Source organism: Hydra vulgaris, chromosome 03 (assembly GCF_038396675.1).
Source record: "Hydra vulgaris chromosome 03, alternate assembly HydraT2T_AEP".
Taxonomy (NCBI): domain Eukaryota; kingdom Metazoa; phylum Cnidaria; class Hydrozoa; order Anthoathecata; family Hydridae; genus Hydra; species Hydra vulgaris.
In genome coordinates this window covers 5,470,176-5,487,401 of record NC_088922.1, presented here as the reverse complement: position 1 = coordinate 5,487,401, position 17,226 = coordinate 5,470,176, and the positions used below count along the sequence as shown (strand labels likewise).

At 29.0% G+C, this 17,226-nt stretch overlaps 1 protein-coding gene across 1 annotated transcript in view; it reads right to left on the bottom strand.

Annotated features, from left to right (window-relative positions):
• The window catches only part of LOC100205577 (solute carrier organic anion transporter family member 4C1), a 33,970-nt gene extending 23,949 nt beyond the window's left edge, over nt 1–10,021 (bottom strand). The window contains exons 1-3 of the mRNA XM_065792121.1: nt 9,727–10,021; nt 4,218–4,409; nt 3,851–4,060 (exon numbers count right to left, since the gene is read on the bottom strand). Coding sequence (XP_065648193.1) covers nt 3,851–4,060; nt 4,218–4,409; nt 9,727–9,916 — 592 coding nt within the window. The 5' untranslated portion in view covers nt 9,917–10,021. The remainder of the gene's footprint in view (nt 1–3,850; nt 4,061–4,217; nt 4,410–9,726) is intronic.
• Between the last annotated feature and the right edge of the window lie 7,205 nt (nt 10,022–17,226).

Genomic DNA, 17,226 nt, shown 5'->3' with positions numbered 1-17,226 from the left:
AGCATTATGTATGCAGATAATACAAACTTATTCCTTTCTAACTATGATATCACTGAACTTTTTAAAACAGTGAACTCAGACATTTATCTATTTGGTTCTAGTGTAGCAAGTTAACCTTGAATACTAATAAAACAATATGGTTTTGAATTCATTCGATTACAAAAAAGCGATTTCTCCCATCAAAATTACCTAAAATCTTTATCGATCAAAAGGAAGTAAAAGCAAATTTTGTTACACAATTTTGAGTTGTTGATTATATATGCACAAAAATTTCTAAAAAACATGGGGATCCTATATAAATCACAAACCTATCTCAATAAGAAAGTCTTAATCCAACTTTATTACTCATTTATACATAGTTATTTAAAATATGCTAATTTTGCTTGGGGAAGTACAGAAAAAAGTAAGTTGCAACATCTTTATCTCCATCAGAAACGCGCAATCAGTATAATCAATTTTGCAAATCGCTTCTCTTATTCGAAGCATTATTGTATTGAAATGAGAGTTCTGAATATATACGAGTTAAATGTATTTAATATTTTATGTTTTGTATGTATGTGGATAAATAACTTATGTCTAGCTGTATAAAATTCTGATGCAAAGATCCTCTTGATCTTTCTTCAGACACAAATTGTTTACCTTGCAATTTTGAAAAAGTTTATTATTATTTTTTTTATCTTCTTTTTGTTAAATGCTTATTTAAGGTTCTGACGACAAGATCTTTGCGTTCTTCTTTCGGATACCTTGTTTATATTTTTTATATTTTCTATCGTTGTAAGTTTATATTATTATTTTTACTATTGGTTATTTAAAGCTGTACAACGATTAACAAGTGTAAACCAAAAAAAAAACAAAAAAAAACTTAAAATGTTTGTTAAAGCTTTTTACATAGTTGTATGTACTAATCTACAAACTATATCAATAGAAATTTAAAATACAGGATAAAAAAACTAGTTTTATAAAAAAGTATTTAGAAGTTAAACTTGTTTTAAGCTTTATGCTTACGTTGTAAGACATTTTGCATTGTTTTGATTCGATCATTTTTGGTTCGTAATGATTTGATGATATTTTAAATTGAATTTGCTGCATGGCTTTGTTTCAGCAGGTTTTATTAAAATGGAAACTGAAGTTTCCATTCTAATAAAAGCTGAAACTGAAGAAACTGAAACTTTGTTGACGAGTGCTTTTATCATAAAATTTACCTACCATTAAAAAACTTACAGTAACTAAGGATCAGAAATAATTACGTACTTACTGTAAAGAATACCGTAAGTGTCAGAGATATAAGAGGCTTTTTGCACAATAATATATATGATAGTTGCTTGAAGATAAAAAAAAAAAAACACTCAATTTTTCTTCTCAATAGTAAAAAAAATCGATGGGATGTTTATATTTGACTTATATGACAAAAATATTAAACATTTTTTAATCAAAACAACCTTATGGTGATTTAACAAATTTTGAGTGAAAGTTAGTTGTGTGAAAATTTAGCATAAAAATATATAGATGTATACAAAATAAATAAATTTTTTTTGCGCCTTAAGCATCAATCAACAAACTTTTAAATACTGTTATTTTTAATAATAATACTAGTAAAGGATATAATTATGGAACTAAATATTAATATGGAAAATATCATTCTTTTTGATTTAGATAAATGATTAGAAATTGATGTTTCAAATACGACACTTTTACGTATTGTGCTGACTAAAAACTAAAGCATGTTCATGGCCATGACAAATGAGGAGATTTTGCAAAAAATTGCAATGATGGAGGCCCGGCAACAAAAATCCAAAAAGAATTTAACCCCCCTCCTCCTAAAGTTTTCAACTTTTCTATTTTATACTAAATAGAAAATCATCAACAGGTTTTAAATTTTATTCAAAAATATTGTAAATTACAAAAGTTATGATCATGCATAAATTCTAACCCCCCAAAATGCGGGGGTTTGTAAATTTTGGTAATATAGTAATAGTAGTAATAGTAGTAATAGTAATAGTAATATATATATATATATATATATATATATATATATATATATATATATATATATATATATATATATATATATATATATATATATATATAGTGAACTCAAGAAACGGTCTCATAAATGTTGTATATAGTACTTTTACCGTTTCCATATCAAATATAGTTTAACCCAAAGTTCTTTAAGCTTTTGTCTTCGCCGAAGTCACTTGATCATGCTATTAAAGGTTGGATGAAATAATCACGCCTAAATCTCTTTTACTTACTGTTGTATCCAATATATGCTCTTTGCCGTCATGGGTCATGCTATAACTCATAAGTGGGCTCTTTTTACCTACATGCATCACTTTGCACTTTTCAACTTTCAATAAGGTCAAACAAATATCCGTCCTTTTTACAAACTCATTGATGTCTTTCAGTACTCGTGACTCGTGATTGTGAAACATTTTTTATAACTTTGGTTAGTTTACTGTCATTTGCATATAATTTGCAACTCGAATTAACAATTGATGGTAGATCGTTTGCAAATATTAAGAATATCAAGGGACCAAGAACAGATCCCTGAGGCACATCACTAAAAATCTCAAACCACGATGACACGTATTCGCTCATTACAACTCTTTGCCTGCTTTCATTTAAAAAAAAGACGATACCCAGTTAAGCAGTAAACCCTTGATTTCATAAGCTTTTCAATTTTTTAACAGTTGTTTATGTGGAACTTTATCAAAGGCTTTGCCAAAATTCAAATAAACTATATCTACCGCTAAACCTTCACTCATGCTTGCTGTTATAATGTCTAATATTTATAGTAATTTTGTTATACAGACTTTATTCTTTACGAACTTATGTTAATTTTTTGACAGCAATTTATTTTCCAAGAGATTAGTCATTATCGCTTCTCTTATAAATGCTTTCATAACTTTGGATGTTAGAGATGTTAATAACACGGGCCTATAGTTAAGCGATTCTTTTGTATTTCCGTTCTTGATTATCGGCGTGATATTTGCCTCTTTCCATTTGCTAGGAATTTCTCCTGTTTCTATTGATTTTCGGTTAATTAAAGCTAATGGAGTTGCGACACTGCTTGAAGAATTTTTTAAATCCGTAAGGACTAGTACGATCACAACCACATGCTTTGTTGGAGTCCAGAGATTTCAGTTTTTGCTGAACTGCCTCATTTGTAACAACATTATTTCAATCTCATTCAAAAAAATTTGTAGTTGGTGGTTCAAACTCCGGAGTTTCATCATGCTCTTTTACACAAACCGATTGAAAACTTTTATTTAATATATTAAAAACCTCATGCTTGTCAGATGTGAGTACCTTTGCGTGGTTTTTCATTGAATGTATTTTACCGATGTTTTTAGGTTTTTATTTGCATATTTGTAAAATAATCTCGGATTTTTTTTTGTACATTATTCATATGCTTTTCCTCATAATCAATAGTGGATTCTTTTAACTTGCTTTTGACTAATTTTTTTTACCGTTTTGTATTCGTTTAATATTTACAAATTTAGAATTTACAAGCTCTTAATTGGTTCCGTAAATTCTTCCTTTTAAAAAATAAAGCTTTAACTTCGACTGTTATGCGCGGGTCTTTTTTAACTTTTTGACCTATTTTAACGTCTCTAATCCATTTACAATTATCTGTCATTAGTAAATCAAGTGTGTTTGTAGGTTCATGGTCAGATATTTGAAATGTTGGTTAAAACAACATTGTCATAACGTTTACAAAAAAACAAGCACATGTTTTTTAATTACTATAGCTTGTGCTAACTTTTTGAATTTTTTTTTTAAAGCAGAATTATAATCAAGTTGCATAAAACAACATTTAAAAAAAAAAAAAAAAAAATGTTATTACCTAAAGTATACAGCGGTGTTGTGCCAGCTCCCATTACAAAGTTTGCTATAAAAAAAACCACAGCGTTGACGTTATTATCTGGTTGACTAGCACAATTTCTGGGAAGTGTTTTGTTCAAGCCGCAAATATCCAAATCAATTTGTTCAAAATTTTTTGGTTGGTAATTACCAGCGATTAGCTTCGGTAAAGTAAACATTAACGCACCGATTCCTGAGCAAAATAGTAAGGAAATTTTAGTATCTATGATAAATGACTATATAAAAAAGAAACAAACAACGACATTTTCTACAAAAATATTGTAATATCATAACTGCATTTTTTTTACATATATAAAAACTGAATAAATTAAAATAAATTATAAAAATACCTGTGATGAAAGCACCAATTGAAAGTATGAGTGGTTTGTTACGCGTAGATCCAAAAAAGCTAACAAATCCAACGGCAATCACAGCTGACACGTCATTTCCAGAAACAATTATGCCCATAACTTTGCTGTTTAAACCAAACTCTTTTTCAATACTTGCAATTGATGCCGTAACGATGCCATTAACTACAACACCTAAAAAATACAATATGCGTTATGCATAAAAGTTTTATTTCTAAATGTCTAGTATTTAAAATACTTTTAAGTATTTTAAATACGAAGCATATATTATTATTTTTTAAATACTAACCATTTATTTATTTTTAAATACTATTTATTTTTAATTATCAAGCAAAGTACTTTTTTTAAAAACACGTTTAGTTTTGAGTAACGTTGACAAGAACGTCAAAGTTATCTCATTGTTTTGCAAAATTTACCCATTTAATATGATTGTGGTTGTAAGCACGTTTTAAGTATAAAAGTCTATATTATTGATTTTTATTCAATGTAAAGCATGCTTTCAGGACTTGAAATAGTTTATAAGTGAAACTTTTTTTGCTGTTGTAGAGTTTATTATTACATGATATCAGCCTTGCAAGTACATTAAAAAAGTCCAATGGTATGATCAAGAAGCTATGAATAAAACCCTTAATGATATGAATGAAAGTATTGTCAGCATATGTAAAACGGTATTTATGTACAATAAAAAAAGAACAATGTTAATAAATCATCTCAACAATTTTTATAAGAGAAGAAGAAACGTTGGTTGTGCATTTAAAGTAGAAAGTTAAAGACTTGGGTTTTGAGATTGGGTTTTGAGATGAGGCTTTGAGATGGGCTTTTTGCAATCATGTGAGTATAGTGCATAACTATGCAAACTGTATCAGTAGATTTTCTTGTTATCAAGAAACTAACATTTGTTATCAAGATAATAAAAATTATTATTATGAATATTTAGGGCTGAAGTTATGGCAAAAATTGCTTTTTACCTGGGAAATCAATTAGAAAGATCAAGCATATCATAAACTATTACAGATTGGTTGTTGCAAACAGTGATGATCTAACCTGCCTATAAAAATAGTATTTTACTCTCTTTGGATGAAAGTGTTTTCAAGACAGGCAAAGTACCTTAAAAAAACTGTTGAAAAATTTTTACATTACGACACGATATAAAAACTTAGATACAACTTCAACGCAATTGATGAAACTGGTTTTAGACCAAGTAACAGCCGAGCAATCCTGAAGCAGCTTTTTAAAACTTGTGAAAATTTCTCAATCAAAATAGAATTACCAGTGAGAAATCGTCATTGGCAGGACCTCTGATATTTGGTGTAATCATTAGAAAAAACGTTAATAAAAATCAGATTGCGGCAACCGATAGTATAATTGTGTAAAAAACAAGCTCAGTAGCAGTGTAATCCTCAAGTTTAGCTGAACGGCGTATTTTTTTTCCGAGAAAGAAATTAGAGATAGTACTTTTGAAACATCTTTAACTTACACAATTACACAACTTACGCAAGAAAACTTAAAAAAAAAAAATCTGAAGAAAGCTAGTTGTCCAACACCCGGCTGTTGTCCAACACCAGTTTGTTATTAAAGGTTTACAATTAGAAGTTGTAAAGCATTTAACCTTAAACGTTAATTCAAAGCAATGATGAAGTACAATGACACTTTTCTGCCATTTACTATTAAACATAAGGTCGTGCAACAACATTCCACATCCTTATTTTGTCTTTTAAATTACAAACTTGTTTTCTTTTTTTTTTAAATATTGGTTGTTCGGTGTATGCCAATAAAAAAGTAGTTCTGCGCGCAAAAATAGACAGAAAGGTCTATGTAAGGAATAAGTATATATATGGTAGAGCATAGATAATAGACCCATACTAGATATTTGGACAGCTAGTATTATTAATATTAAATGTACATTGTATGAAAAAAAAAGAAAGAATCTATCTATTTATAATAGATCATCATGTATCATTTACTTTGAAAAAAAACTTACTATAGTAAAGCTTCTATTTATTATGTTGTCAATTTATTATTATTTAAACTTATTTGGTAAACCAGTTACTAACGGTTGATGCATAGTTTATTTAAATTTTAATTGAATTTTTCTAGCTAATTAAATAACCACGTGGTTTGATGATTATGCATAAAAAATCTAGGAAATTTTTACTTTATCGCTTAATTTTTTTTTTTTTTTTTCTTTTTCTTAAAAAGCCATTATTAAAAAAAAAGTGAAATTGTAAATCATTTTGAAAAATAAAGAATAGCAATGCAATTAATTATAACTCAAAGTGGTCATTCATTTTCTAATAAAAAGCGTTCTGGTTATCCGACATCCTAGACTAGAGAAAAGAAAGCCTAAATAAAGAGGCTTGTCAACTACCGAAAAGGAGTCAGACAGAAAATATTAGAACTTAAGTTAGATTTAAATCAATTGACAATTTGTCGTCTAAAAAAATAAATAAATTCAATAATGTGAAAAGACTCCGAAATTTATCATTGAACAGCAAATAACAACAACAACAAAAAAAAAAATCAGAAAATTTGTTAACGGACTCTGAAAAAATCACTTCTGGTAATCGATAATAAGAATTACTTTTGTTATGCAGTTGACATGCATAGAAATTCTGAGCATAAAACAGCCATCAAAGTAACATGCCCAGAAAATTTCCCATTGTGGAAAAAGAGAAATTTATAAAAAAATAATTAATGTACGTTGTCTTTTCAAACCGAGGTATGTCTTAGTCACCGTTTCGTACTTCCAAGGCTGCAGCAATCAATACATCAATCTATATTGATGAATATTTACAAAAGATATTTTTTTAAACATATTTGCTTCCAACAAGGCTGCAAGAAACCACTATTAGAGTTGGAAGTTACTGGAAGAGAAAAGATGAAGTTTATAGAGCAAAGTAACGATTGACAGACGACTTAAAAGATTGCAAATTATATGAATCAGGAAAGCAAGATAAGGAAGCGAATTCCAAATAACTGATGGTCGAGGAAAATAATTGGACAAATATGAGTTTTTGGAGCACTTAGGAACAGTCACAGAAAAAGGATGAGACTTAATTGTATGATGGGTAACACGAGAATAAATTTTAGTAGATGGCACAAGAGACACTAGCTCTTTAGAGCAGTGCCCATTATAGAATTTATAGAAAAGAGAGAGAGAAGCAACATTAAGACAATGTGATAATGGTTGGAGGTTGGCTGCAAGAGCAGGTCCAACTATGTTTACGATGCAGTTTTATACCTTGTCTAAAAGGGAAAGAGCATTCTAAGAAGGTTTGCCCTAGATATGGCAACAGTATTCCATACAAGACCGGATTTGAGATTTATAGAGATAAAGAGTAGAATCCGAAATAAGAAATATCAAGGACGATAAAGAGATGCATACTTAGCAGATTCTATTTTTGCAATGGATTTGATATATGGTTTTCAAGAAGGATTAAAAGTACGAGTTAATCCTCGAAGATGAAGGGTAGATGAATCATCGAGTACATTAGCGTTCATAAATATAGGAGGGTCTAAATTATTGCAATAGCGATTGGTTGAAAAAAATTGGGTTTTATCTAAATTAAAGTTCACCAGCCAATATGAGCTCAATGCTATAGCAGAAGTGAGAACCTTTTCAAGCTCAAATGCCCCCTCTAAGCAATCAGAGAGTGTTGGCCTTTTATCATGACATGAATAAATGGTAGCATCATCAGCAAACGAAGCCACCTTAGATGTGAAAATATCTGGAAGATCTTTAATGTAGTTTAAAAAGAGGATAGAGCAAGGATTAAGCCTTGAGGAACCCCTGAAGTTACAGGGTATGAAGAAGTGTGCTGTCCATTTAAGACAATTTTTATACTACGATTGGAAAGAAAGGGTTCAATAATCTTAAATATATTACCAGATATACTGTAAGAAGAATGCTTATACCGTAAGAAGAAAGCTTAGAGAAGACTAGAATGCGAAACTTTATCAAAAGCTTTAGAAGTGTCAAGAGCGATAGCCTTAACCTCTCCACCTCTATCTAATGCACAATAAAACCTATTGGTTATTACTGTGAACAAATCAGCTGTAGAACGAGAAGATCAAAATCCATATTTATGATCAGAAAGTAAGTTATTACATTCAAGATAAAAGATAAAGTATTTGTTAATTAAAGGTTCAAAAACATTGTTTACAGAGTCAAAGCAGGAAATCACTTTAGATACAGAAGCTGGAGTAATCCGAATGTCAAGCAATGGATCAACCTGTTTGACGGTAACTATACAATATACAATATAACATACAAGAAAGGTGGAATAACAGACTTGTTCTTTTTATTGATACTGTTAAAGATTCTACAGAAGTTACAAGAGCCTAATTTTTGTGATAAAATATGAAATTTCATGACCTGAGAATAGCGAGCTTTGGCGTTAGACAAAACCTTTTTACAATGGTTTCTTGCAATAGTAAACAAACGACTGTTTTGCTGATAGAGATGGAAGTTATTGTTTCGATTAGAAATTGCAGCAGCACAATGTGAGGAAAACCACGGAGAGGAATGAGGCTTGACCTGGAATCGATGAGAAGGAATATAATATCCTATGTCAGCCTGAACCCACGAAGTTATGTAAAAAGCACATTTGTTAGCAGGAAGACGAAAGATTTCTACTGAAGGGCCATTACGAAGAAAATCATGGATAGAGTCCCAGTCAGCTTTAAGGTAGTTGTAAGAAGTACAATGAAGGGGTACTCTGATAATGAAGAAGAATGTGATAATAGTTTTAGAAAGATCAAACAGTGATCAGAAGTACCCCAGGATCTTTTAAGGTTCTAAGATTCACCCAAGGTGCTTAGAACTTCTGCCGTTCATTTACATGTATCATGGCAACTTTAAATATTTTATTTTGGCTAGATTCAGTAAGTTCTCACTACTCTAATTTCCGTCTAAATTTGATGGACAAACATATCAATGATCAGGAATTTAATACACCTCAAGCACAACCAATTGAGATTTAGCATAAAAGGTGTACGAGGGTTGTTGGCAAGCCTCATCAGAGAAAGTCTTGGTTGATCGCTCAAATTAAAACTAAAATAAATTGATTTAAATTTTTTACAGTTGTTTATAAAAGATGTTGAAGCATAGCTTAGATCTATTGTAAATGATGAAGATATTTCATATAAGAAACAACTGATTTTTATTTAAAAATTAATAATTTAGTTTAGAAAAATATTCTAATACTTTTTCTTTATTTATTGATAAAATATTAATGAATTTACTTTTCCAATAAATTATGCATCACTCGGTATTTTGTTTCATTATTATTAAATTATTATACATTTTATAAGTTTATTGTATAATTATACATAATTATACAATATATATTTACCCTTTTATTTTCTTCACCTTTTTATTATATATTTTAACTTTTTCAAAATTTGCGATTTCCTTCTTAAACATACCAAAATAAAAAAATAAAAAATTTTAGATATGAAAGGAAACAAATAAATAAAGAGCTCAACAAACCTTGAGAAAACGAAAAAATGCTAAGAGCAACTAAAAAACATCCGATGGAATTAAATTTTTGTAAACATTCTGGACGCCATGTTTTTATTCCTAACCTTGTTTCAATATTGCTAGTTTTTCCATCATTACAAAATTTAGAGTTTTCCGTCATTTTATCTTCATCATTATTTAGTGTTGAACTTTCTGTCATTTTAAAAAATATTTACTTTTCCTTGTTGGTGATAAAAATAAGCAAATAAAGCGGCAAATTATGCAACAAACATTTGAACGACTTAGATTACTATTATCGTGACATTTTTTTCTATTTAATCGATTTTATAAAAATGTGTATAATAGATTAAAGAAATGACATCACAAAACTTACTTTAAAGTTGTGACAATACGCTAAATATAAACAAATTGTTAAACTATTTTTTTAAACAGTATGTTATTAGTATTATTATTATTGTTATAATTGTTGCTAGTTTTATTATTGTTACTATTAATTTTAATATTATTCTTTTTAGTATTACCTTTATATCTATTATTATATTAGTGTACGATTGTCCAGGGTTTTGACAAAAGTGCAACTAATGTGTTGGCTAATATCAGTCAAAATCCAGCAGGCACAGATCTCTGCAAGACGTTAACACGATGTCTTTTAGTCGTCACAAGTCTGTAAGTCCAAAGAAAGTCAGAAAATAAAAAACAGAAAAAGTCATTGTAGTTCGCACAGATGGTTGGATATAGATAATTTTAAGGTTCATGATTGGGTATCAGCATTTGTTTTTTCGGTTTTTTGCAAGGAAAAAAGGTAAAAGCAGATGCCCAAAAACTTGTCCGAATAAACCAAGGACAATAAGAATCTGCTGATGTTAATAAAAGAAAATAAACGAGAACTCAAAAAATTAATGATGATGAATTTTAGTTATAAGTATTTCTCTCCATTCTCATCGATTCTTAAAGTTATTGTTTATCATACTTTATTTAGTCCATGACGGTCACAAAACAGTCTCGACCATATTTTATTAAACCCGGTTTTGATTTTTGGCTTTTGATTTTTTGACAAGTATTTCCAAAACTGTCTTCTTACTTCCCAGTAGGCATGCGTCGTCCGGAGAACGTCTGTTAAACGTCTTACGGACTTCCAGACGTCCATAAGTTGTCCGACGTGTGTCCCCCGGACGACGCATGCCCACTGGGTCAACTTAAAACTGTGGACTTATTTTTCAGAAAAAACTTTTTCAATTTTATTTTTTAAAGTGAGTTTTTAAAACAATTTAAATTTGAATTGAAACACAACTTCTTACTAACAAATTTAGATATAACAAATTTAGTCTTACTAACAAATTATTATTAATCTTACTAATAAATTTATATGTAAATTTGACGAAGGTAAAAATCCAAGATCTGTAATAAGATGCGACATGTTTGAGTCGAAAAACATATTCTACATACTCTTTAAAGCAATAGGTCTTGTTCAGTTGGGTTATGTTGAAAAAAAGAACACCATTACAAGTCAATATTGTGTATAAAAACATTTGAAACCGGTTATACATCAATTAAATAAACAAAGACCTGTAACAGGCACTCACATTTTTAAATTTCTCCATGATAACGCTTAAACCGATGTTACTCAAACCTTTGCAAACAACCTTAACTCAGCTAGAATCGCTGTAATTAGCCACCCGTCAACTTGCCAGACTTAGCTTCATCCAATTTTTGGTTATTCGACTTAATAAAAAAATACTTGACAACTTTACTGACGTTTAAAGTAAAAAAAAACACATAACCAAGCTACTTCTAATTATACCCAAAAAGGAGTATAAAAAACCTTTATTTATGGCTTAAAAGGATGCATCTTAGTATAAACAATTATGGACATTATATTGAACATTCAATATATAAAAATAAAGTTCTTTTATTTTTAAAGAGGATTACTCCAACATTTCCAACAACCTAAACGTTTTACTAAATATTTTTTTTGAAAAGATTAAAAAGAAAGAAAAATTATACACAACAAAACTTAAAAAAAAGAAAATAATTTTTATAACAAACTACAACTTTATAACTTATGACAATTAATATTTATAATATTTTGTTAAATTTTTTAAAATTGTTTTGTTTTTTAAGACCTCACGGCAGTCGTGTTAAATTCACTCAATACTTATTAATGTTACTGAATTATGGAAGCCTATTTTTGAAATTATGAATAATAAGTTTCGAAATAATTTAATTTGATGCGTTTAATGTCCACCAAGCGGTAAAATAAAATCATTTGAAACTTTTATTAAAAATATAATTGAAAAAATAAATTAAAAAAGATAAACTTTATATGTAATTGGAGACAAAAACCTCGATGCTCTAAGTTATTTAAAATTTCCGAAAATAAAATCTTTTTTTGATATGCTTCTTAAATTAAACGTGTTGTCAGCAGGGTCACTCCACGTCAAACGGTCCCGAAATCATCCCCACTCGACCATCTCAGATTTTGATAAAATTTTGTCAGTATGTAGTTAAACATGTTTCAAGAACATAGCCAAGGTTTCAGGTCAAAATGTTTGTTATTTCGGATTTTGTGGTACTTTTTGTAAAGCTTACTTAAATTTCGATATCAGTCAGTAGCTAAAATTCTTATTTTGGAGTCTTACATTTTTGCAAGAGCAAATATCTTTAACACGTGGATTCTTAGTAAACCGAATGCGTAGGTAGCAAATCATTTATTACAACATTTATTTCATACCTAAACTTAGTCTATGGTTCAACAAATAGTGTCATAAATTCAACACCGAAAACTTTAATTTTTTTTTGTAGGGTCATATCTTCAGAACAAATAGTTTTTCGGTATTTTTATTTTTTATGAAGGTTCTACGTACTAAGATAATAATATGGATAAAAAAATTAGCTCTTTTAAAAATGTCCATGATGAGTTATTCTGAAACCAATATGGCAACAAAAGTAAAATACCTTAAAATAACATGTATTTGATGCCCTAAAACTTAATTTGGGCAAATTTGTTTTGTTTTTTTAATTGCATCATTGGAAAGAGCTTATTTCACACTTCTAGAAATAATGAAAATCATTTTGGAGAGATTTTTCCTATGAACTAAAACCATCTAATTTTATGAGCTAAGTTAGGTCTACAAAGTCTTTGATATTTCAAAAGCGATATTAGGGTCTGAAAGTAAGTATATTTTTATTCTACGGACAAATCTCTCTAAAATAAATTCAAAAATTTAATTTACATATGTTTATTACTAACATCGAATATAATTATTAGAATACGAAAGCTAGAGTTAAAAATAAAACAAAAGCTTTTTTAAATATATTTACATTCTGACGTGTCTGTTGAACAAAACTTAAGTACATGTTGTATGGGAAAATTTGAGTTTATGTCATTTAACTACTAAAAGTTTTATTGATTTTTGCTCCAAACTTTCGATTGATGAACAGAGTTTGGTTGTCAGACAAACTTATAATTTAATCAAAAGTGTTAATTTAACTTATTTCCACCATAAAATACTGCAGTTGGTTCAATGCACACATTTGCAGCGCAATTGTTTAAAGTCCTTTGGTAAGGCCAATCGTTGCTCAGTTAAAGGGTTGAGATATGTAGACCTAGAAACTGCAGGCTGTATTTCAAAGTTAACAAATAAATTCATTTGTCCAGGTTAAAAATTGTTTACGAATAGCCACAATGCGTATTTAATCACAAACTCAAGTGAAAAAATATGACAAAATTTATAACATAGATGATATATTATGTCTTAGTGACACTATTTATACTAGCTTTTCTGAGATTAGAATTTCACATTTAAGAATAAAACTTAATAAGAGAGATTACGCTACTTATGTTAAAGGAAAAATTCAGAAAGTGCAAATAACATTTGGTGAAAAAGTAGCAGCTGTTAGTGGTTTATCACCAAATAATAATGTTCTTCCACTAAGCAGTATCAATGTGGAGTGTAAGAGTTGCATTGATTTGTCAGTTTTTAAAATCAAAAAGTTTTTGACAAGGGAGAGGGGGGGGGAGGTTAAGAAAAGTTAAATGTCAACAACGTTACTTTTTTCAATAAATTAGTTACTTAAAAAAAGGAAAATTAGTCAGCGTTTGTAGTCTTGTGATACACACTCACTCAATCTTTAGTATTTTAATAATAGTAACAATATTTCTACTTTTTTTAAACAGTGTTTAAAAAAATGCATTAAAAATACGACTCACATACTGAACTAAATAAGCACTCTCGAGATGTTTACTTGTAACACTGTTACATTTTTCAAAGTTTATGTTTGTGGGATTTATATAAGTACATAGTCTAGATTATATTATTTAAATATTTATACCAGGGGTCGGCAATCTGCAATCGCAAGGCAAATTTGATGTTAAAATTTTAATCTTAAAATGCGACTCACCACCTCCATGCACAATTACTATTATAATTTTGAAAACAAGATGTTAGTAGCTCTTTAAAAAGTAAAAAATATTTATAAGTTATTAATTTTTGCTCTTCCGTCTTAAAAGATTGCCAACCCTTGGTTTTTGCAAACTATCGAATGCATTATTTTGTTATTCTAGAGCTAGTTTGCTTTCAATGTGAAATTGGATTGGGTCTAAAGTTAAAGTAAGGAGGATTGACACATTCACGGACTGTGATTCTGCACTGTACATAAATTATAATAAGTATTTTATATTATCTAGGACTAGGGCTGTCGATGGGTACAAAGGTAAATTCTACCCAATGTCCCAAATTAACTAAATGCTACCCTTATCCGTGCAAAAACAATATATGTATATATATGTATGTATATATATATATATATATATATATATATATATATATATATATATATATATATATATATATTTTAAGTTTGCAATTATTAATCGTAATATAACAACTTAAAAATATGAACTTTTTATGTGAAAGAAGAACTTGAAGATCGTGAAAAAACTTCAGTAGTTACGATTTCTTTATCATTGTAAGAATTTCAGAAAACATCGAGGAATATCCTCCTCCAAAGTCTTAATGTTCTCTTTGTTCTTTTAAATTCTAGAACAATTTTTTTATTAATGAAATAATATTGACTCGCAGTTCTTTGATAGGTTGCATAAATTTTTTTACATTCTATCATGCACTGGAAGAAGTTTGAACTTAGAGTGTTGCATGTAGCAATCACTTTTACTTCAATTCCCTTTTTGTTCCGAGCAAGCCTTTGTACTTTTAAATGGTTATATATATCTAAAAAATGTTCATTATTTAAAATTTGAATTAATTTTTTTTTCTACTATTTCTCAATGAGGGGGGATAATTAATTGTTGACTTAATTTTATAGGAAAGGGGAAAGGGGTCTAAAAGTTTGACAGGTTTTTGACAAGGGAAGGGGAGGTAAAAATCGTCAGAAAATTGTTGATGTAATTAATGAGCTGCCCCTTAAAAATAAAATAATCATAGAATCAAACTTAAAAAAAATCTTAAAATTGAGTTTTGTCAAAAAACTTACATGTTTGCAGTTATGCGCCACTTTAAATATTGCGGTTCACATATTGCTATTTGTTAATTTTTCTGAAATAACTCAAGCAAATATTTAAAAAAAATCTATTTTGAATATCAAAATATTTTTATTTTTAATAGAATAGGCTTTGTTTTTTATGCATTATGATAAATCCTTGTGTTTAGTAGAAAATTGTAAAATTTAAAAAATCTATATATTGACCTGATTTTTTTCGTTCATTAAAAAAAATCTCTCCAACATTATTTTCATTGTTACTTGAAGTGTGAAATAAGCTCTTTCCAATGATGCAATTAAAAAAACAAAACAAATTTGTCCACATTAAGTTTTAGGGCATCAAGTACATGTTATTTTAGGGTATTTTACTTTTGTCGCCATATTGGATATTTTACTTTTTTCGCCATATTTCAGAATAACTCATCATGAACATTTTTAAAAGAGTTGATTTTTTTTATCTATATTATTATATTAGTACGTAGAACATTCATAAAAAATAACAATACTGAAAAACTATTTGTTCTGGAGATATGACCCTGCAAAAAAACAATTAAAGTTTACGGTGTTGCATTTATTTTCAATTATTTGTTGTTAAAATTATGTTCAACTATTTGTTGAACCATATATTAAATTAAGGTATAAAATAAATGTTGTAATAAACAATTTGCTACCTGCGCATTCGGTTTACTAAGAATCCAAGTTTTTGAGATATATTACCCTTTCGTTGAAAAAATACAAGATCTCAAAAATACGATTTTTAGCTACTGACTGATATTTTGAATTTGGGTAAGTTTTACAAAAAGTACCACAAAATCTGAAATAACAAACATTTTGACCTGAAACTTTGGCTATGTTCTTGAAACATGTTTAACTACATACTGACAAAATTTTATTCAAATTTGAGATGGTCGTGTGGGTCATTCCACCCCTTTTGGGGTGGAATGACCCAGCAATTATTAAGCCAACACAAGTGTCAAAAACTTCAGCAACAGCAACAGACAATATTCTCATTATTAATGCTGATAGAACTAAATTCATTTTGTTCCAAAAATTGGATAAAACTGATATCCCATCACTAAAAATCGCATTAAAATCACTAAACTTTATTATAAATAAAGCTATAATTAAAAGAGAATCATTGGTTTACTTTGTAGGCGTTGAATTGGACGAAAATTTAGGTCTTGAAAAAAATAATTTCTCGAAATATAGCAATTATTTATAGAGCTGAGCTATTTCTTAATTTTAAATCACTAAAAGGTTTATACTTTGCTTTTATTCAAAGTTACCTATTATACTGTAATATCGCCAAGTACCAACCATACAAAATTAAAAAAGTTTTATAGTAAACAAAAACACGCATTTTGAATTATATTTGGAGCATATAGAGCAGAACCCTGTCAGCCTTTATTGTGTTTACTTGGAGCTTTAAATATTTATAAAATAAGTTTACATGAAATTTTATTTTATATATATAGAACTAAGCTAGGAATGTCGCTAAAAATGTTTTAATCCTATTTTAGTGAAATCTGCCACAAATGTTGCATAAGATTCTCAGTCAACAACTTTGCTGTTCCAAGATATATTTTAAAATTGACTATGCATCTGATAAGATAAACAAATTGCTACCTGCGCATTCGGTTTACTAAGAATCCAAGTTTTTGAGATATACTACCGCGGTACTACCAGGGAAGTGGTGGGAATCGAACTCGGAACTTCTCACTTATAAGGCGAGCGCTCCACCACTAAACCACTACCGCATACTTAGTGGACTATTAGTGGCACTTGCTATAAATGGCCATCCAATTACTTTCCGACATGTGAATAGTGGCTAGCCACTTTTTGCGGCTACCACTGATTTTCCATTTAGTAACCTATAAGCAAAACTACAATGGACCGATCAAATAATCTGTATAGATCCACTTAAATTCCGCTATAGAATGTTTGTTAGGTTGTTACCATTTGGAGTGAAAATTGCATAAATTTCAAAATGACAAAGAAATTGAAAACTTCTTG